We start from the raw sequence: 24000 nt of genomic DNA, 5'->3' as shown, positions 1-24000 counted from the left end.
TTTTGATAACAACCGGATAGCACGAATTCTATCATATTTTGTACCACTATGTGCTAAGTGGATCAGGCGTAAAGCATAATTATTTTTAATATTTTTCCACCACTTAGTAAATGATGGCATTTCAAAGCCATTTTTTTTAAGTCCTGGCTCTTGAGTAAACTCATCACCCTCGCCATATATTTCAATCAAATGTTCTTTTAAATTAGGATCATTAATAAATATATAGTCAGCACGTTTTCTTTCGCACTCTAAAACATTAGTTCTTAGCAGAGAGTTTAATTTTTTTCTAGTTCTATAAGTCTCGAAGAGAAGTAAAGAGGCACTAGTGGTGGATAAAATAATTGCTGAGTATTTTAGAATTTTAAAATGATAGATTGACAGCATTATTTTCATCAAAAGGTAAATTATATGGACTCTAGAAATAGATTTACAGACATCAGTAAACAAATACATAAGTGTAGTTTAAAAAAGTGAGGGCGTCTCCATTTTATTAATATAGTATATTTTCGTCTTATATTATTTGATAAAGTTAGGTTATGATACAAATCATAAGGACGAAATAGAAGACACTGAAAAACTACTCACAAGAATCATGTATAAAAATGTTTGTTTACATATCTTTTTTGCATTATTCCAAAAGGTATGATTAAAGCAATTAGTCAAATCTTTAACAGTATACATGGTAAACATTTTTTTTGTATTTTCACATTTTGACATTAATTCGCGCTTCACATATTAGTAGCATATTATTATTAGTCCGGGAGGTATAGGCATAATATTTTTGAACACAGTGAATTTATTCGAGCGGTTTAACAGTTATAAAAAGCTATTATATTTGCGTCATTTGTAACTATTATTTGCTATAATAAAAAAATCTTTATCAATATAAACTTAAATAACATTTTTCGACGAAACTTCAAGCCAAGAATTATATAATTTTATTTTTACCGAGCTTATCCACAAGTGTTCCACTAATTTTCAAATCTCCAACACAAATTATGGAAAAATTTACTCCATAATAAGTTGAGAAAATTTCAAAATTTAGAGTTTTGTTTAAATTTAAGTTTATTTTTAGTTTGTTCGTTCAAAAAGCAAGAACAAAAGTAAAATTTGAACGCGGATGCAACGATTCAAATAATACCAAAATTTTTCTTATATCTACTTCAAATTCAAAACTTAAAAAATTAAATAAAACATTTTTCATTTACCAATTCCCGGTAAACACATATGATGTCCATGGCAGAAGACGTGAAAAACTTTGATTTGAAAAATTGAGCAATACAGTCAACTAATTTTATTTAAAATTTTTGACTGAAAGCATAATTTTTGTCACGTTATTGTTATTGATCACATAATATAACTTTTAATTTACCTTAATGCATTACATGCATGAAAATATATCACACACAAATTACATACAGTGGTGAACGTCATTCCGGCAAATCATTTTTGGGCCGGAACGCGTTCCGGCAAGAATTTTTTTTTTAAATCGCTCCATACAGTAAATGATTTAATAAGTGAATTTTATAAATTATAATTCAACTAATTTTTATTAAATGTTCATATTATTGTAATAAACATTCATATATGTACACAAAATGGGTTTTGTAATAATTTTTGTTTCTTTCCTTTTCGAACGGAACCGGAACAAACATGAGAAAAAATATTAGCACAACACCACTGATTACATACATATATATATATACTAGCTGACCCGGCAAACGTTGTTTTGCTAAATAAGGTATATTCTAGACAATTTCTAGAGAATCAAAAATATTAATACTTTAAGTGTATAAGCATGTGTTGTTTGAATGCTATATACAATGAAGTATTATAAAAACAATAAACCCCATTGGTTCCGGATAATCCGAAGTCCGGATAATCCGAAGTCCGGATAATACGAAGTCCGGATAATCCGAAGTCCGGATGAACCGAAGTCCGGATGAACCGAAGTCCGGATGAACCGAAGTCCGGATAATCCGAAGTCCGGATAATCCGAAGTCCGGATAATCCGAATTCCGGATATTCCGAATTCCGGATATTCCGAATTCCGGATATTCCGAATTCCGGATAATCCGAATTCCGGATAATCCGAATTCCGGATAATCCGAATTCCGGATAATCCGAATTCCGGATAATCCGAATTCCGGATAATCCGAATTCCGGATAATCGGAATTCCGGATAATCGGAATTCCGGATAATCGGAATTCCGGATAATCGGAATTCCGGATAATCCGAATTCCGGATAATCCGAATTCCGGATAATCCGAATTCCGGATAATCCGAATTCCGGATAATCGGAATTCCGGATAATCGGAATTCCGGATAATCGGAATTCCGGATAATCGGAATTCCGGATAATCGGAATTCCGGATAATCGGAATTCCGGATAATCGGAATTCCGGATAATCGGAATTCCGGATAATCGGAATTCCGGATAATCCGAATTCCGGATAATCGGAATTCCGGATAATCCGAATTCCGGATAATCGGAATTCCGGATAATCGGAATTCCGGATAATCGGAATTCCGGATAATCGGAATTCCGGATAATCCGAATTCCGGATAATCCGAATTCCGGATAATCCGAATTCCGGATAATCCGAATTCCGGATAATCGGAATTCCGGATAATCGGAATTCCGGATAATCGGAATTCCGGATAATCGGAATTCCGGATAATCGGAATTCCGGATAATCCGAATTCCGGATAATCCGAATTCCGGATAATCCGAATTCCGGATAATCGAATTCCGGATAATCGGAATTCCGGATAATCGGAATTCCGGATAATCGGAATTCCGGATAATCGGAATTCCGGATAATCGAATTCCGGATAATCCGAATTCCGGATAATCCGAATTCCGGATAATCCGAATTCCGGATAATCGGAATTCCGGATAATCGGAATTCCGGATAATCGGAATTCCGGATAATCGGAATTCCGGATAATCGGAATTCCGGATAATCCGAATTCCGGATAATCCGAATTCCGGATAATCGGAATTCCGGATAATCGAATTCCGGATAATCGGAATTCCGGATAATCGAATTCCGGATAATCCGAATTCCGGATAATCCGAATTCCGGATAATCGGAATTCCGGATAATCGAATTCCGGATAATCGGAATTCCGGATAATCCGAATTCCGGATAATCCGAATTCCGGATAATCGGAATTCCGGATAATCCGAATTCCGGATAATCGGAATTCCGGATAATCGGAATTCCGGATAATCGAATTCCGGATAATCGGAATTCCGGATAATCGAATTCCGGATAATCGGAATTCCGGATAATCCGAATTCCGGATAATCCGAATTCCGGATAATCGGAATTCCGGATAATCGAATTCCGGATAATCGGAATTCCGGATAATCCGAATTCCGGATAATCCGAATTCCGGATAATCCGAATTCCGGATAATCCGAATTCCGGATAATCCGAATTCCGGATAATCCGAATTCCGGATAATCCGAATTCCGGATAATCCGAATTCCGGATAATCCGAATTCCGGATAATCCGAATTCCGGATAATCGGAATTCCGGATAATCGGAATTCCGGATAATCGGAATTCCGGATAATCGGAATTCCGGATAATCGGAATTCCGGATAATCCGGAATTCCGGATAATCGAATTCCGGATAATCCGAATTCCGGATAATCCGAATTCCGGATAATCCGAATTCCGGATAATCCGAATTCCGGATAATCGGAATTCCGGATAATCGGAATTCCGGATAATCGGAATTCCGGATAATCGAATTCCGGATAATCCGAATTCCGGATAATCCGAATTCCGGATAATCCGAATTCCGGATAATCGGAATTCCGGATAATCGGAATTCCGGATAATCGGAATTCCGGATAATCCGAATTCCGGATAATCGGAATTCCGGATAATCGAATTCCGGATAATCCGAATTCCGGATAATCCGAATTCCGGATAATCCAATTCCGGATAATCCGAATTCCGGATAATCGAATTCCGGATAATCGGAATTCCGGATAATCGGAATTCCGGATAATCGGAATTCCGGATAATCGGAATTCCGGATAATCGGAATTCCGGATAATCGGAATTCCGGATAATCCGAATTCCGGATAATCCGAATTCCGGATAATCGAATTCCGGATAATCCGAATTCCGGATAATCCGAATTCCGGATAATCCGAATTCCGGATAATCCGAATTCCGGATAATCGAATTCCGGATAATCGGAATTCCGGATAATCGGAATTCCGGATAATCGGAATTCCGGATAATCGAATTCCGGATAATCGGAATTCCGGATAATCGGAATTCCGGATAATCGAATTCCGGATAATCGAATTCCGGATAATCCGAATTCCGGATAATCCGAATTCCGGATAATCGGAATTCCGGATAATCCGAATTCCGGATAATCCGAATTCCGGATAATCCGAATTCCGGATAATCCGAATTCCGGATAATCCGAATTCCGGATAATCCGAATTCCGGATAATCCGAATTCCGGATAATCCGAATTCCGGATAATCCGAATTCCGGATAATCCGAATTCCGGATAATCCGGAATTCCGGATAATCGGAATTCCGGATAATCGGAATTCCGGATAATCCGAATAATCCGGATAATCCGAATTCCGGATAATCCGAATTCCGGATAATCCGAATTCCGGATAATCCGAATTCCGGATAATCGAATTCCGGATAATCCGAATTCCGGATAATCCGAATTCCGGATAATCGGAATTCCGGATAATCCGAATTCCGGATAATCGGAATTCCGGATAATCGGAATTCCGGATAATCCGAATTCCGGATAATCCGAATTCCGGATAATCCGAATTCCGGATAATCGGAATTCCGGATAATCGGAATTCCGGATAATCCGAATTCCGGATAATCCGAATTCCGGATAATCGAATTCCGGATAATCCGAATTCCGGATAATCGGAATTCCGGATAATCCGAATTCCGGATAATCCGAATTCCGGATAATCCGAATTCCGGATAATCGAATTCCGGATAATCCGAATTCCGGATAATCCGAATTCCGGATAATCCGAATTCCGGATAATCGGAATTCCGGATAATCGGAATTCCGGATAATCGGAATTCCGGATAATCGGAATTCCGGATAATCGGAATTCGGATAATCGGAATTCCGGATAATCCGAATTCCGGATAATCCGAATTCCGGATAATCGGAATTCCGGATAATCCGAATTCCGGATAATCCGAATTCCGGATAATCCGAATTCCGGATAATCCGAATTCCGGATAATCCGAATTCCGGATAATCGGAATTCCGGATAATCGAATTCCGGATAATCCGAATTCCGGATAATCCGAATTCCGGATAATCCGAATTCCGGATAATCGGAATCCGGATAATCGGAATTCCGGATAATCCGAATTCCGGATAATCCGAATTCCGGATAATCCGAATTCCGGATAATCCGAATTCCGGATAATCGGAATTCCGGATAATCGGAATTCCGGATAATCCGAATTCCGGATAATCCGAATTCCGGATAATCCGAATTCCGGATAATCCGAATTCCGGATAATCCGAATCCGGATAATCGGAATTCCGGATAATCCGAATTCCGGATAATCCGAATTCCGGATAATCCGAATTCCGGATAATCGGAATTCCGGATAATCGGAATTCCGGATAATCGAATTCCGGATAATCCGAATTCCGGATAATCCGAATTCCGGATAATCGGAATTCCGGATAATCGGAATTCCGGATAATCCGACTTCCGGATAATCCGAATTCCGGATAATCGGAATTCCGGATAATCGGAATTCCGGATAATCGGAATTCCGGATAATCGGAATTCCGGATAATCCGAATTCCGGATAATCCGAATTCCGGATAATCCGAATTCCGGATAATCGGAATTCCGGATAATCGGAATTCCGGATAATCGGAATTCCGGATAATCCGAATTCCGGATAATCCGAATTCCGGATAATCCGAATTCCGGATAATCCGAATTCCGGAATCGGAATTCCGGATAATCCGAATTCCGGATAATCCGAATTCCGGATAATCGAATTCCGGATAATCGGAATTCCGGATAATCCGAATTCCGGATAATCCGAATTCCGGATAATCGGAATTCCGGATAATCGGAATTCCGGATAATCGGAATTCCGGATAATCGGAATTCCGGATAATCCGAATTCCGGATAATCCGAATTCCGGATAATCGGAATTCCGGATAATCGGAATTCCGGATAATCGAATTCCGGATAATCCGAATTCCGGATAATCCGAATTCCGGATAATCGAATTCCGGATAATCGGAATTCCGGATAATCCGAATTCCGGATAATCCGAATTCCGGATAATCGGAATTCCGGATAATCGGAATTCCGGATAATCCGAATTCCGGATAATCCGAATTCCGGATAATCGGAATTCCGGATAATCGGAATTCCGGATAATCCGAATTCCGGATAATCCGAATTCCGGATAATCCGAATTCCGGATAATCCGAATTCCGGATAATCCGAATTCCGGATAATCCGAATTCCGGATAATCGGAATTCCGGATAATCGGAATTCCGGATAATCCGAATTCCGGATAATCCGAATTCCGGATAATCGAATTCCGGATAATCGAATTCCGGATAATCCGAATTCCGGATAATCCGAATTCCGGATAATCCGAATTCCGGATAATCGGAATTCCGGATAATCGAATTCCGGATAATCCGAATTCCGGATAATCGGAATTCCGGATAATCCGAATTCCGGATAATCCGAATTCCGGATAATCCGAATTCCGGATAATCCGAATTCCGGATAATCGGAATTCCGGATAATCGGAATTCCGGATAATCCGAATTCCGGATAATCGGAATTCCGGATAATCCGAATTCCGGATAATCGGAATTCCGGATAATCCGAATTCCGGATAATCCGAATTCCGGATAATCGGAATTCCGGATAATCGGAATTCCGGATAATCGAATTCCGGATAATCCGAATTCCGGATAATCCGAATTCCGGATAATCCGAATTCCGGATAATCGAATTCCGGATAATCCGAATTCCGGATAATCCGAATTCCGGATAATCGGAATTCCGGATAATCGGAATTCCGGATAATCGGAATTCCGGATAATCCGAATTCCGGATAATCCGAATTCCGGATAATCCGAATTCCGGATAATCCGAATTCCGGATAATCCGAAATTCCGGATAATCCGAATTCCGGATAATCCGAATTCCGGATAATCGGAATTCCGGATAATCGGAATTCCGGATAATCGGAATTCCGGATAATCGGAATTCCGGATAATCGAATTCCGGATAATCCGGAATTCCGGATAATCCGAATTCCGGATAATCCGAATTCCGGATAATCCGAATTCCGGATAATCGAATTCCGGATAATCGGAATTCCGGATAATCGAATTCCGGATAATCGGAATTCCGGATAATCGGAATTCCGGATAATCGGAATTCCGGATAATCGGAATTCCGGATAATCCGAATTCCGGATAATCCGAATTCCGGATAATCGGAATTCCGGATAATCGGAATTCCGGATAATCGGAATTCCGGATAATCGGAATTCCGGATAATCGGAATTCCGGATAATCCGAATTCCGGATAATCGGAATTCCGGATAATCGGAATTCCGGATAATCGGAATTCCGGATAATCGGAATTCCGGATAATCGGAATTCCGGATAATCGGAATTCCGGATAATCGGAATTCCGGATAATCCGAATTCCGGATAATCCGAATTCCGGATAATCCGAATCCGGATAATCCGAATTCCGGATAATCGGAATTCCGGATAATCGGAATTCCGGATAATCCGAATTCCGGATAATCGAATTCCGGATAATCCGAATTCCGGATAATCCGAATTCCGGATAATCGAATTCGGATAATCCGAATTCCGGATAATCGAATTCCGGATAATCCGAATTCCGGATAATCGGAATTCCGGATAATCGGAATTCCGGATAATCCGAATTCCGGATAATCCGAATCCGGATAATCCGAATTCCGGATAATCGGAATTCCGGATAATCGAATTCCGGATAATCCGAATTCGGATAATAATCGGAATTCCGGATAATCGGAATTCGGATAATCGGAATTCCGGATAATCGGAATTCCGGATAATCGAATTCCGGATAATCGGAATTCCGGATAATCGGAATTCGGATAATCGGAATTCCGGATAATCCGGAATTCCGGATAATCCGAATTCCGGATAATCGGAATTCCGGATAATCCGAATTCCGGATAATCGGAATCCGGATAATCGGAATTCCGGATAATCGGAATTCCGGATAATCGGAATTCCGGATAATTTTTTTTATTGTTTGAACAGCATCAGAACTCCTATAGTTCTAAACCGAATAAAGTGTGTGTTAAATCCGGAGTGTTGTATTTCATATTTAACATTAACATAATATATATATAATATATATATATATATAGATATATATATATATATTATATATATATATATATATATATATATATATATATTATACCGGCAAACTTGAAACGGGCAGGTGGCAAAAAGATTTAAAGCCTTATTATAGTTTTAAGGTATTTTACAAAATAATTACATTTAACTAATGCTTAAAAACTACCAACGGAAGAAAATACTTTTATTATGGATTCTCAAAGATTACCGTTTATCTCCCCCATTTCAAAGATTACCGTTTTCAAATAAGCTTGTAGCTGGCTATAAATCTTTTTTCCTCTACTTTCAAAGGGTCCATTTGATCGATACCAATTTAGGTTCTGAATTTAAATAACATAAATAAAAATAATATAACAACCTAGAAAATGTTTTATAAATACCAATGAGCATATTATACAAATAAGATCTTTCAGAGCACCGTGTTTGAGAAAAATAGCCAAAAATGCATTTTCATATTAACATGTGTCGAAAAGTTTATATTTTGAGTCTCTAGTAACACTTGGGGCCCGTTTACTAACGTTTTTGTATATAAATAAAACTACAAACAAAACTACTTACTACAAATTTTATCACAATAAATAATATTCGGCGTAAACATCCTATTAAACGTAATTGAACATCATCTGTCAAAAGCGTTTGACATTTCACGAAATTGCCACCGTCCATTGTTCTATTTAAATACGCTTCTACAAAAATTTTCAAATTATAAATGTAAAGTTTTCTACGCGGATTTGAAATATTTCTCACCTTTTGGACATTCTCTGGATTGGCACGAATTTTTCAAGACTAAGACTGGCCAAATCGATTCAGCCGTTTTCGAGTTTATTCGGACATTTGAAAGAGAGCTCCATTTTTATATATAAGATAGATATATATATATATATATATATATTATATATAATGTAATATTACTACAACATGTGTGTGATATTAAATTAGAAATTGTAAAAGTAATTGAAACTGAACAAGTTTTAAGAGTTTTTAATAAAATATGAAAAAAAGAGAAGCGAATTTCTCAAAACAAATTCGAGTTTGTAGATCTATATATTTTTTCTCTATTTTATAAGATGTTTTACTATTGCATTAAAATTATGGATGGTACGACACATTGTTCAGATTTCTAGGATTTTATTACGTTCCGCTAAACGTATTTAAAATATTTTTATATTAAGAAATTTAATAATAAAAGATCAAACATTATGAAAAAAATTATAATCACTTGATTAAACAATTTAGTTATATATATACAAGAATAAACATGATAAAATATTATTCCCATGCATTGATTTAAGATGTTAAAATACGCTTTGTTTAAAATCGTAAGTGATTAATAATAGAGATTAAATAAAAGAATTTTAGCTATATGTAAAAACAAAAACATGAAATATGATAACAATAGATATCACCGTGAATTCGGGAATTCTGTATGAAAATTCAAACATAAAACATAAAACATCCGCCACAATTATTGGAGGGGACAGACTACTTATTTAAACTTCTTCGTTACTGGACATTATTCAGTCACGAATAAACGAAAGGAAGAAACTAAAACCATGAAATTTTGATTTTCACTTTTGGAGTTGCGCTGAGCATACTAGGATTCACAAGGTTATTTATCCAAGATTTATGGAATTGAATTAATAACAATTTATACATATTCTTTCCATTTTTTGTGTTTTCATTTTTAAGACGTATAAAAATAATACTGTTCATTTATAGTCAGGATTTTCGAATCATGTGCATGTGATTGTTTTTGCATAAATTAGTAACTTTTCCTTTTTTACTTTTTCCTTACTAGTGCCGTGGATCTTGGGCTATGCGAATGCGGGGCGTTTTCCAAGAGCGTAATAGGCGCTGGTGAAACTCCCATTATGGTCCAGCATGCAGGAACACGTGTAGGCTGTGGGGCGGAAGGAGCTGCAATTTGCAAAAAGCAATGCATGAAGAAATACGATGTGCTTAAAAATGGAGAATTTCCAAATTTATGTGATGGCGTCAAACACTTGGAACGAATGACGGTAATTTCAAGTAATAAACTAGCTGTAAGTGGAATTCTGTCTTAAGGCAATTAAGGGGTCGTGCCTTAAGGCAAATTGCTGGAACTTCCCGTACCAAAAATTATTATTCCAAAAAATTATTTTTGAGAAACTAGAAATTTGACAAAAAATTCTTTTTTTGAATTTTTTTTTTTTTTGAAAAAAAATTTTTTGGAAAGAAAATGTTTTCTTTATTTTGACATATTTGGAAATTCTGAACTTTTTTTTCAAAGCAAGTCGTACTGCTTGAACTGCATAGAGACGAAATGTCAAAGCGCGCAAGTGCCGCGCCGCTGTCTCTACGCATAGATTGGTACGGACCCCATAGAAATGTAAAAAAATATACTTATTGTTGAAATTTTCTATAAAATAACTGATAATTTGATGTGCATATGTCTAATGATCATTTTTAATAACCGCCAAATGGCATTTTTTTTCACTTTTTTCATTAAATCTCCGAAACCACTAGACCTGCATACATGAAAATTGATCAATTTCTTCATCTTGTCAATTCAAGTAAAATGTTTTTTGAATTTCAAATCGGACGCTCCGTTCTCTTAAAAACTGAGTTATCGTTTTCGGCACTTGTGCCTTGTATCTAAAACGGCTAGACCTGCCTTCGCCAAAAACTAATCAGCACGTCTCCTTATCAATGCGAATCGAATGTTTTCTGAATTATTCAAATCGGTTGATCCGTATTCCCGAAATCGTCGACAAAAATTTGTATTCGCACATACATACACACACGCACACACACACATACATCAATTTTTTCTAAGGTATGCCAAAATGCTCAGAAGGTTTTGAAATGTAAAGAAGGTTTTGCGATTACTATAACTTGCCCTACGGGAAGTTAACAAATATTTCATATGTACTAGGAGATCCGTGAGTTGAAATAATCTTCAAACCAATTTGGATGAAGTTCGGTTTAACAGATTTTTTATTTAAATAAATATGATGTTCTGCTCAATAGCAGACCAGTAAGCCGAATTGAATCCTGACTTGAACTAGGAAAGTTTAGTCTTTGAGCTTTTCAATTGCTTTTTAGTAGATTTTGTTATGTTTAAACATTGCGATTAATAATAATGTTATAGGTTTCAGTATTTTCGAGAGCCTGCCAAAAGGAGCCTTGGGCATATAGTGGCGTTACGTTCGTCAATCCTATATGCTGCCACGATGGCATGACTGCAGATTGTAACAACCTGGCACCAGAAAATAATAAGTAAACGTTAAGAGGGCTAAGAAATCCATTCAAATCAAGATAAACCTGCAATGACCCTGAATAACATGATTCGCTTATTTTTATAACATAAAATTTGTCAAAAATACATACTATAATAATTTTAGTAGCGCATTTAATTTGATAATAAAGAAACCTTGCAACTTGTTTTAGTATATTTTTGTGTTATAATATGTGAACATTGATTGTATACATATTCCTAGATAATTGATTAATCCATACATTTCGACTATCTAATTTTAATTACATATAAATATAGGTTAAAATAATTTTGTCTAGAAAGTTATTAGTATAAAATGTTTTTAGAAAAATAAACATATGCATTACCGGAAGTAAGATTAAAATAAGTATAATTAATTCAACATTAGTAATAAGTATTATTAATATATCATAGTATATTAATATATTAACATACAGCATGAACCAAAATTGAAACATTATAGGCAAACATTTATATGAAATAAAAAATTAAAATTATTATAATTGTATATTTTATAGTTAGATCTAATAAAGGAGAAACTAACAATAAGTGCACTTTGAATTTTTATTAAACACTAATCCATTATATTTATAATTTGAAATTCGAAAAAGAAGGAATGGTAATTGTGTTTTTTTTAAATAATCAATACTTTTAGTGTTTTATATAAACTACTCTAATTTTTAAAAAATAATATTATATAAATATTTAATGTTTCTATAATTACTAAAATATACAATAATTCAAAGAATAGAGATAGATTTTTACTGTAACTTTCTATCAATTAGAAACATTTATGATCCCCAAATACTTTATTTATTTATATGGAAAGGCATATACATATTAATTGGCGAAACATAACTAAGATAAAGTGATTAATTAATTTATTAATTTTCTCTATATATCACAAATTGATTTCACATATCAATTATTATTACCAAAAAATATTAAATAAGTATAATTTTGATCAAGCATAAATTTATTTGAAATTACTTGCAAATGCCTTCTTAAAATTATGCAGAGTAATTAAATAAATAATTCTTTGGCAAAAACCATACATTTCTCGATAACAAAATTTGTTATGAAAAACATGATTATTATTTGTTTCATAATATATGTAATAATATTGAATTTGTACTAATTCGTGCCTCCATCATTTAAAAGTTCGGTTACAATATACTTCAAAAAAACATATTTACGAAGCGCGAATAAATACTCAATTTTTAATAAAGATAGCGATATATTTCTTTATAAACATAATCTATATACATATAAGTATGGATACATATAAGTATGATGCTGATATTATTTCTTTAATCCCCCTTTAAATAAAGGCCTCTGATAATTTTTTTTCAACCAATTTTGCTAGAAAAATGCCAAGAAATGTATTTTTATTTTAAAATATTTGGAAAAAGGATTGTAAATTTATTTTAATAAAAAATGAAATATATAATTATAACAAATATAAATTTCTTTTAATTTGATCAGATTATCAAATGATCAAAGATCTCTCGCAAAATAAAAACCATAGATTGTTTTTATTTTGCGAGAAATCTTTACTCATAATTAAAAGAAGAGACTTTATTCTTAATAATAAGACACCCAAGCCAATTTTTATACGCCAAGGCACGCTTCGGACCTGGCTATATTTCTTATAAATTTTGTTCTCTTACCCAATGGTACTAATATATAATAAAAATTATTATGTTTACTTTTAAAATAAAAAAAAGTTAATATTCTCAAATAACACTCAGCGTAAAGAGTTGTTTCCTTAGTATATATATAATTGTTCAATCATAATATGCTCTACAGAATAAAAATATAAAATATCAATAAAGTTTTTAGTCAAATTTTAAAATTTGTTGTTTAAAATCAAAAATAATAATATAAAATACAATAATGTTAAAATATCGTTATTATTAATTTATTACTATTAATCCAATTTAGTTATTTAATGATAACAAAATCTCATTAGACTTAATATAAATATAATTAAATTATCGAGTTAATGTTAGGAATTCAATCATCGCTGAGTACGAAATTTTATCACAATAAAAACAACAGTATGAATACCCAAACTATATTTATCTTAAATATGCTTATAACAACCGATATCAGACATACATGTAAGCTTCAATAAAATTTAAAATTTCACAATGCTTTATTATGAATAATATGGCTTACCCTTATTATTTCATGCATTTGAATCTTTATTTGCATAATAAATTTCTGGAATTATTGAAGTGAAAACATTCACATATTAAACATTCATTAATGATTATTTTTCGCCAACAACATACCACTTATATTTAAAACTATTTTTGATATGGAATCCGCGTTGAGATAATATCCGCCGCACTGGTTATATATACCAGAAACTAATTTAAATACTAGTCAGTGCTTTGTCAAAATTCTGCGAACGACGAATTATTTTATTTCATTACAAAATAATACAAATACACGGAGCTTTATGCCCGAGACGACATGAGATTATTTTGGGCCTTTACGGTATTTTTGTGCCTTCATTGGGGTAGTGGAGTTAGGTAATAGATATAAAACAACTTTAAATTTTATTATTAATAAGATATATTTAATGATGGCGTTGAATAAAATTTCAGCTCTCAGGCATTGCCTACTGGTACATGTGACTGTGCAACATTTGCTCGAAATAATGTAAGACCTAAAAGGCCACTTGTTACTTGGCCGGCGGGTGACACGGCCTGTTCTGCGAGTTCAGTAGCTCGTTGTCGATTAGAGTGCAATAAATTTTTCAGAACATTTGAGTTCGACGCTTTGGATTTGGTTTGTGGTAGTTTACAAGATGCTACTAGGGTACAGGTAAGAAATATTTGATTTAAACCTTTGCAGAGGTTATCCTAGGATTTTAATTTTTTTCTCGTAATGTAAATATAAACTGAAAATTGGAGACGTTTAGACTGTTGATACCAACAATATGTAGTTAACACTTGAGCCATATCGCTGGAACATTCAGTATAGTAGCTCAATATATAAATAAAATTAGTAATTCATTAAAAAAATTAATTATTGAAAAAACATTAGGCACATGAAAAGTTTCAAGAACTACTAACTACTGAGATTACTTTTCAGATTCTTTTTGGATACCGAATTTGCAAATCGAAATGGCATAGTCTTGGGCTTAGTGAAGAACCCATATGTTGCAAAAAATCAAGACCCATTCATTGCGACACAGTTGACGCAACCAGAAGGTTGAGCTATCCGCATAATCCTCATGGAGAACTCGCCAACAAGAAAAAGGTGACGAAAAAACCACCAACTATGAAAATAGAATCCGATAATGATAAACCCTCTAAAGAAGATGATGATAAGACAAATAGTAAGAAAATTGATATTAAACCTGAGGTAGCGGAGGACAATTCTACTAAAAAGGTAAACAAGAAGATAGAAAATAATGATTCGGCAAAAAAAACGGTAAATACAAAACCCAAGGAAGAAGCCAATAAAGAAGAGAATGACGAAAAACGCATAACGAAAAAATCTAATAATGAAACTGTAGTTGAGGAAGTTGAAGAAGCTGAAGAAGATACAGAACAAGCAGAAGATGAAGATAAGCCCTCTAAAAAGAACATTAAAAAGGCTTTACAAAAGCCAGGATCTACAAGAAAACGGCAAAAACCGTTACAAAAGCATGAAGACGAAAAGGTTTAATTTATTGTACTTATAACCATGACTAATGGAAACTATTTTTGTTAGTTTTAGCATAAAAAAGAAAACTGGTTATTATGATTTAATATATAAACCGTTTTTATACTCTAATTAGCTGTGTCCAAATATAATGACTAAAATAAGAAACAGATTTAAAATTTGGAATTATTATATCAAATAATAATTTTTTGTATCACCAGTATAATTTTTAAAATCTTATTAAATTTCTTAATGTAATTTTAACAAAATAGAACATCTTTATAAAATTATTATATTTTTGAAAAAAGTTGAATGCTTATATAAGTATTTAATTATAAAAAAGGAATAAAATTAATAAAAATTAAAATGTTTTAACTGTTAAATGTTAAAAAATCTTTAGTGTTTATTTCAGGTCTATAAAAACTCAAAAGTTTGTTTTAGAATAAAAAATCAGTCTAATTTCATTGTTTTTTTTTTGGTATTTTCATAGTCATTTGCAACATTTTCCACTATAGTTTTATCATTATATGTGATTTCATTGTGTTGATTATGTGATTTCAATTATCTGAATGAAATTTACAGTTTACATATAATTTTAGTCCTATTAATTCGTATATGTTATATTATGTATTCCTCTAACATACCACATCAATTGCAGCCATAAAAACATAGAAAAAAACTTGGTCCTAATTTAAATCATAATGCTAGTAAATAAAGGCATGACAAATTAAAAAACTCATACAAAATAATTAGAATCACTATTATCTTATGTATTTTTAATTTAAATTTTATAAATAAAGAACAACGATAAACAAACTATTTCAAGTCTCATATCCCACCATTAAGATCACATACATAAATGATTTTGCCTATTTGGCATATTATGAACATAGCAACATATATTGCAATTCAGTTACTACAAAACATCATTGAATACAATACTAAAAATTGTATGTCTAGAAAAAATAACTGCAAACAAATAGCAATAACATTTGCCTAGTTTAACTCAACTTGTCACAAGACCATTTGAATAATTCACATATGGCTGTGTGAGTTTCACATACAAAGGGTCTAGCACAAAACATTGTTCAGTAATTCAATGCATTATTTACTTTTAAGGTTTTTACACATTTTCTCTAAGTTGGTCTTCATATTTGTACTATTCTAAGAACTTTATCAGATTGCGTACAATATTTTCCAAAAAGCAGCTTATATATTTTAGCGCTAATCAAAAACTTTCATAAATATTTGCTAATGAGAATATTAGTTTTGGTATAGTTATGTTATCACCTCATACATTTGTCAATTGCTTGTAAAGCTGAAGACTTGTATGATAGGATTCTAAATTAAATAATCCAAAATGATTTTTCTATGTTCATTAGCAAGTCTTCTCAAAAATAGATATGTTTTTGAACATTAGCATTTTTATCAAGTGAAAACATCAGGTGCACTATTTTATTCTGTAATAACCCCCTTCACCCCTATTCTTTTCATAACCATTAATATCATCAAGTGTTTAGTTACACATTTGCATACCAATTTTTTAAAATGATTCATGAAAATGAGAAAGTAATTTCACTTCTCCATGTTTGAATTATAATGTTTGATTTTGTTTATCAAAACACAAAGTGATAACTTTCCCTTAACATAGATTTTATTATAGAAAAATTTAATATAAATGCAGCTAGAAAGCTAACCGTTATGATGTTACGCTTAATATCAACATTCTTAAAATCGAATACATAAAACATTTTATCCTAAGTACATATTTTAAGATCGTTCAACTTATCACAGACGATTTATTTTTATCTTGTTGGCAGAAAAACTCATTTGTGCTAATGAACTTTTCTTTAATTTCCTATCAATTTATAGAATTACACATTTTTGAAAATATTTATCTATGCATTACATACATGAACAATACAATTAAAACAAAAATTGAATTAACAATGAATATGAATAGCTACAAGACAGTCGAGAACTTAATATTGATTGTGTTTTGACTCTACCCTTTCATTCACGAGTATTCAATTATAAAAATATATTGAAACTAACAAACCACAAAAATTGTACAAGGATGTACATAAATATTTTGTATAAAAACTATTTCCAACATTAATCAATTAAAATATGATATTAAAATCTGAATAATGGGGTGTAAACCAATTTAACAACATAGAAAAAAACCTTTATTTCAGTATCGCTCAAAATTTTTATATATTCATCAATCGGGACAAATGCTGCCAACTTTAATGTATATAAGATTTTATATTAAAATCGTCATTTAATCTATATTTGGAATTAGTTTCTATTTTCAAATCCTCATTATAAAAATCGTTCCAACATTCAATTGTTGAAATTGTTCAAGAGGATAGAGATTTAAAATTATTTGAGTTAATTTTATATGCAAATGAATCATTTTGTTGTTGAAATGAATGAATTGTTGTTGAAATAAGCAGTATTGAATGAAGCATTAAAATCTGTTAATTTTCAACATTCAAAATAAATATTTTTAAATCCGTTACTGTAAATTGAGTTGTTTTTGGCTAAATCAACAACAATGCACTGCATATTTTCGTTGAGTCTATAATCATTGGGTGAACATTGGGGGTTTTTGTTAAAGGCCTTCAAAAAAAAAATTACCTCATAAATAATTCTTAAATAGAATGAAGTTTTAACTACTCCGCTCACACTTGTGTGAAAATTATCAAAATAAGGCAATTGAGCAAAATTAATCACAGTTTGGCTCAATGTCCATTATCATGTTGCCAGCAACTTTATGCATGATTGTATGATTCAATTTGAATCTATTTGATGAGAGTATGCATTGAGACAAAACATATAATTATTAAAATCATTTTTAACTTTACCCTATGCTTGGCGTCGCTAAGATTAACCGTGATATAGAAACATGCTTAAAAAAGCAAATATACAATTACGTATATATTAATTTAATGAGTAATCTCCATACATAGTGATTACCAGGCCAAGCAAAGAGAAATCTATTAATTTATAATTAAAAACATAGTAATTAATATCTACAAACACGCAACAATGCGATGTATCGGTACTTATATAATATACTGTTCAATTAATAATAATTATACAAGTTAAATGCATTTCTCATTAGAGAAATGCTTTTAATATTATAAATATATTTTGTCATTAATTAGTGAAAATGATCGAACATGAATGACAGGCATGTACGCCTCTCTATAGACAATCAAAATAAAAGTAAAGTCAAAACGTAAGGTTTTGCAATCTGTAATGTTTGTGTGAAAACTTCAAACACGGCATTGAACAAAAGTAAAGGGACGCGCACCACCTAATTTAGAAAACGCTAATGAATCAATTATCGTTCCACCAGTCGGGACCTGCGTTCGTAGTAGAACCACCATAATTGCCGCCGTAATTACCGCCGCCACTGCCATAGTAACCACCGCCTAACAAACAATTAGCATACTTAAATTATTGAGCAAAATGCAGATGAAGTAACTTATCTTAGTATCATTAGTTTATTTTAACATCAACAACAGCCCAAACATTTCATTTGACTAATTTATAATATTTCCTAAAAACTTGTACATCCTCAAAAATACCACTAATTTTATATTTTCAATTAAATCTTTTTATTGAAGAGTTAATATAGTCATATAATAATAAAAATCAATCAAAAACTAGATTAAAAAAGAGTTTTCCAACAAAAAATGTTTCAAGCTGATTTTTTTTAAAAAAGACTTTGAAAGTGCTTTAAAAGAGCTCTTGATACTGCTAAAACTAGAGATGTCCTAGAGAGTAATGATATGAACTGGTTTATATAAACATGTTGCAAAAAATAAAATAGTCGATAATAAATCTCATAGTAAAATTACCTGCAATACTCTGATTACTAAATATATGCGGCACCGAAAGAATTTGTCATATATATGCGGCACGAAAGAATTATGTCATATATATGCTGCACAGAAGAAATTTATGGGCCGAACGCTATAGGAAGTCTGTTGCAATTTAAACACCGTGTGATATGGTAAACACGTTCGTACCGCATTACAGAAGGGTTGACTATATACAGATGATATGACGGTTTTATAAAAACCAAAATAGTATTTTGAAATATGGGAAACGTGGGTAAAAAATAAGCGGCTCTCAGGATTCAATACAAAATTATCCAATAGAATGAAATTCCTTACATAAAATTAAACTAATAATTAAAAAAAAAAAATGCAACGTTTATTATGCCATACCTCCTCCATATCCGCTGTTTGATCTGCCGCCGCCGCTTTGCCTGCCACTACCTCCGCTTCCGCTTCCACTGCCTTGCTGTGTGCGGTAGTCTCGTGACCCAAATCCGGAACCGCCGAACCGACCACCGCCGCCGCCGCCGCCCCCGTTACGGCCAGAACCACCGCGTCGAACAGTATAACCACGATCAGTTGACACGCGATCCATCCAGCTGGTAATTAATTCATACTACATTGAATCAAATTCATAACAATAATATTGCATATGAATTCTATCACTCATATAGCATTTAATTAACAAATATACGTAATTTGATTCAAGTTACCTAGGCAATTCTTGTTTGGATTCAACAAGCAGTTCAATTAAGTCTTTGCATAAACTACGATTCTTATCATTAAAAAAACTTGTTGCAACACCAAGATTACCCATACGACCAGTACGGCCGATGCGATGCACATATTCTTCAACATCAGAGGGTAAATCAAAGTTTATCACATGTTTTACATGTGGAATGTCCAGACCACGAGCAGCTACAGCTGTTGCAACTAATATTGGAGTGGAGCCTGAAATTTATAAACGATATTCAAAGTGAGTTTTATACGTATGTTTATAACTGAAGTATATATATTTGTGTATATGTAAACTTGGAACTATTGAATTTTAATAAATTTCTATACTATTCTATATGTACGTAAATAAATACCTGAGCGGAATCTTCTCAATGCATCTTCACGTTCTCTTTGAGTCCTATCACCATGAATTGATGTAACAGGATAACCCTCTTGATCCAAAAACTCTTCTAAAGAATCTACTCCCTTTTTCGTTTCTGCAAAAACTAGTGTTAAACTTTCAGCAGAAGGTTGTGTTAGATCAGAGGCATTCAATAAATCTAATAAAAATGATCTTTTATCATGCTCTTCAACCCACAGAACTTTTTGTGTGATATTTTCGCTAGTTGATCCAACACGACCAACAGCAAGAAATATATAGTTATCAAGAAAGTCTCTGGCCAGTTCCTGAATAACTTTTGGGAATGTGGCTGAGAACATCAAAGTTTGTCTTTGACCAGTGCGTGGCATTGTATCCTGTTCTACTATTCGCCTAATTTGTTGCTCAAAACCCATGTCTAACATCCTATCAGCCTCATCAAGAACTAAATAATGACAATGATCTAAACCTATTTTGCCACGCTGAAGCATATCTACTAATCGACCAGGAGTGGCTACTAAGAGATGGCATCCGCGATCCAATTCACGCATTTGGTCTCCCACATGTGCTCCGCCATATACAACTGCCGGTCGCATACTTGAACGATAAGCAAATTTTTTAGCTTCATCAAAAATTTGAGTGGCAAGTTCTCTAGTTGGGGCCAAGACTAAGCCCAAAGGATATTGTTTTCGGTGGCCATATGAGCGAGAATTTGGCGGTGGTCCACGTTCATATATTTGATTTAATATGGGTACTAAAAATGCAGCAGTTTTACCTAAAAACAAGATTTAATTTCATGTAATTATTAAGCAAATAAAAATGCAGAAAATGATCAGTTTATAAAGTTTTGATACAAAATTTGTTAATGTTTGAATGAATAACAAATATCTCAATCAATATTTGAAGTATTTGTGCTTGTATCATATATATAAATATATATATATATATATATATATCATATATATATATATGTGTAAAACATTAGATACATTATCTAATATGGTACAAAATAGCTGTACATAATTGATTAGCGTTAATTAAATAAAAAACAATAACTTACCAGATCCTGTCTGAGCGCATGCCATAACATCCCTTTTGCTAATGATGATTGGTATAGCATACTTCTGTACAGGGGTAGGTGTATCATAACGAGCTAATGCAATATTGTTACGTATAATCTCAGTCAACTTGACATCTTCAAAAGAGTTGATAGGCTCAGGTACTCTATCACCCGTCGCCTCCACGGGAATGTCTTCATACTATAAAAGAAATAATGATAACAGGATTATATAAAGAGACCATGAACTTATAAATATTTATAAATAGTATTAAAAATTATGTGATTATATAGGAATACAAATTCCCAAACACACATTTAGAACTATTGATACTTTGAAAAAAAAAAGAAGCTGACAATAATATATATGCAGGTAAAGATTATCCACATTAAGTCTATTTTTTATTTATTTTATTTTTGATTATTTTAAAACTTATTATGTTCTACTTTAGAAGGTATTCATGCATACATCAAGTTTACAAATCTGTCTGAATCAATCACACAATGTATAAAATAGTTTTTGTTATATATAAATTATAAGTTTTGCTGTATATAAATTTGTTAAATACCTTATTAAAATTAATGCCAGTATTAGCATTGCCAAATAATTCAAGCTCAAGACGTTCATCGCGAGCCGTCGGAATCGTCCAGTCCACATCGGAGGATCTACCACCTCCAGTACCACCTCCTGCACGTCCTGTAAAAATTTTTTTGTAAATAAACTACAGACGATAAATAGACAGTCTAATTTTATAATTAGTGAATAGCTATTAGAAATCATCTCTTTAAAGCTCATGCACTATTCAATTTAACAACCATTTATGCTGAAATAACATACAAACCTCCGGCGCTTTTTGGCTTATCGTCTTGCCAGCGGTCGTTATTACGCGAATCGCGTGCACTGCTACCTCTGTTACCCCATCCTCCGGCATCTCTCTCATTATCACGGTGATCGGGCCAGCCATCGCGCTCACCGTTCTGGTATCCGCCTCCACCACCGCCGCGGGAACTACCACCTCTGTTAAAACTACTGAAATCGGCACCGCGGTCTCTATTGCCACCACCACCGCGCGATCCAAAACTGCCCGCTGAACGGCTACCCCTGTGAGAACATAAAAAAAAATGAATTTCTTTCCTTCGTGATTTTAAATTATTTGAAAAATCCATCATTAAAATTATAAAATTAGATTGCATGTCATTAAATGAAAGTATCTTTTGCAATAGGACTAATGTTTATCATTATGTTATAGCATATAGAATTACATAAAATTGTCAAACTATAAAAAGTGAAAATTAAATTTCTTGTTATAATGATTATGTTATGGCAGTGGTCGGAAAACTTTTTTATTCATCACCCCAAAATATTTTTGTATAAAGAAATCTTTTCTTTTTATCATTGTAGTTTGTGTTATGCCCCCATTATAATTTTGAACAGAATACAATAACTAAAATTTCTATTTAAATGTTACTGAAATTGACTTAGTGCGTGGACGACTAAATATCAAATACATTGAATATAAATCATTTAAAAATATATACTTTCTGGGGTAATGTACCCCGATTCTCCGACCACTTAAGGAATAATATATTGATGTATGTCAAATATATAATAAACAGAAGTATGACAAGGTATATTATCATAAAAGAGCAAAACGGAATAGCACTTTCTGAGAAGATTAAACTTATCAAAAATTTTCATTTCCTCTCATTTTACTTAAAGAAAACTATCTGACAAAATAATAAATGTAATATTATAAATTGTGTTGATACAATTTATACAAATGTGTTATAAATAGGAAGCAATTGAAACTTTTGACAACACAAACTTTTTATTTGTAAGTATCGATAAATAATCACCCTCTAAAATCCCTTGTGTCTCGATAATCTCTGGAATCACGAAAAGAATCTCCAGTACGGGAGTCACTTCTAGAAACTTGGTTATTTTCACTAGCAGCAGATAATTTGCCACGTAAATGGGGCGGCACGTAACGACCAGTATTTGGCCGCCCTGCAAGTCCAGACCAGCAAACTACAATTAAAAATAATTTATCAATTTTTGATAATCTCATCCACTACATAATTTAGTTAAATAAGTTGACAATGTCATTTTCTTAATGTATTTTTTCTACTGTCTATTATAAAATGATTCTATTGTTTAACTTAAAGTTTTACATCCTTTTATTGAGAATGTAGAAATAAAAAATTGTATAGTTTTGCACATGGCGGCCATTACATGAGTAAGACACGTCGAACAGGATACAATTATAAATAAATTTATCAATTAAAACATTCAAATTATGTGGATTATTAAAAATAAATATAACTCAATATTTTTCCTGATGCAATAAATTGGAAACATGGGAATTTGGCTGTCCAAGCACCAATTAAGGCTTGAGATTGACATATACCGTACATTCATTTTGACAACACATATAATTAAAATAATTTTAATTCACCTGCTGCTCTAGACCTGATCCATTTTGGTTGGTAACATTACTCATATTACTACAAATCAATACGTTTTTTGAACTTTTTTGGTAAAGTTCTATCAAATAAAAAATTACTCCAAAAATTTAGTAGCGTCTTTTATATGACCGCACAAAGGCGCTTAATTGTA

The 24000-nt window shown here is 33.0% G+C and overlaps 1 protein-coding gene across 1 annotated transcript; it reads right to left on the bottom strand.

The window, feature by feature from the left end:
- Nucleotides 1–17362: 17362 nt before the first annotated feature.
- LOC113370064 (ATP-dependent RNA helicase bel-like) lies at nt 17363–24000 on the bottom strand. Its single transcript, XM_026610724.1, is given in 10 exon segments — nt 17363–18819; nt 19621–19829; nt 19944–20181; nt 20322–21101; nt 21387–21585; nt 21953–22080; nt 22226–22485; nt 23241–23380; nt 23383–23412; nt 23840–24000. Coding segments are annotated over 10 exon segments (2124 nt in total). The 5' UTR covers nt 23885–24000; the 3' UTR covers nt 17363–18724.

This window comes from Ctenocephalides felis, unplaced genomic scaffold (assembly GCF_003426905.1).
Source record: "Ctenocephalides felis isolate EL2017-DRISC unplaced genomic scaffold, ASM342690v1 CF-g0.4_SCAFFOLD_01492, whole genome shotgun sequence".
Taxonomy (NCBI): Eukaryota; Metazoa; Arthropoda; class Insecta; order Siphonaptera; family Pulicidae; genus Ctenocephalides; species Ctenocephalides felis.
The sequence above is the reverse complement of the archived record's forward strand: the minus strand, read 5'-3'. Positions and strand labels throughout refer to the sequence as shown.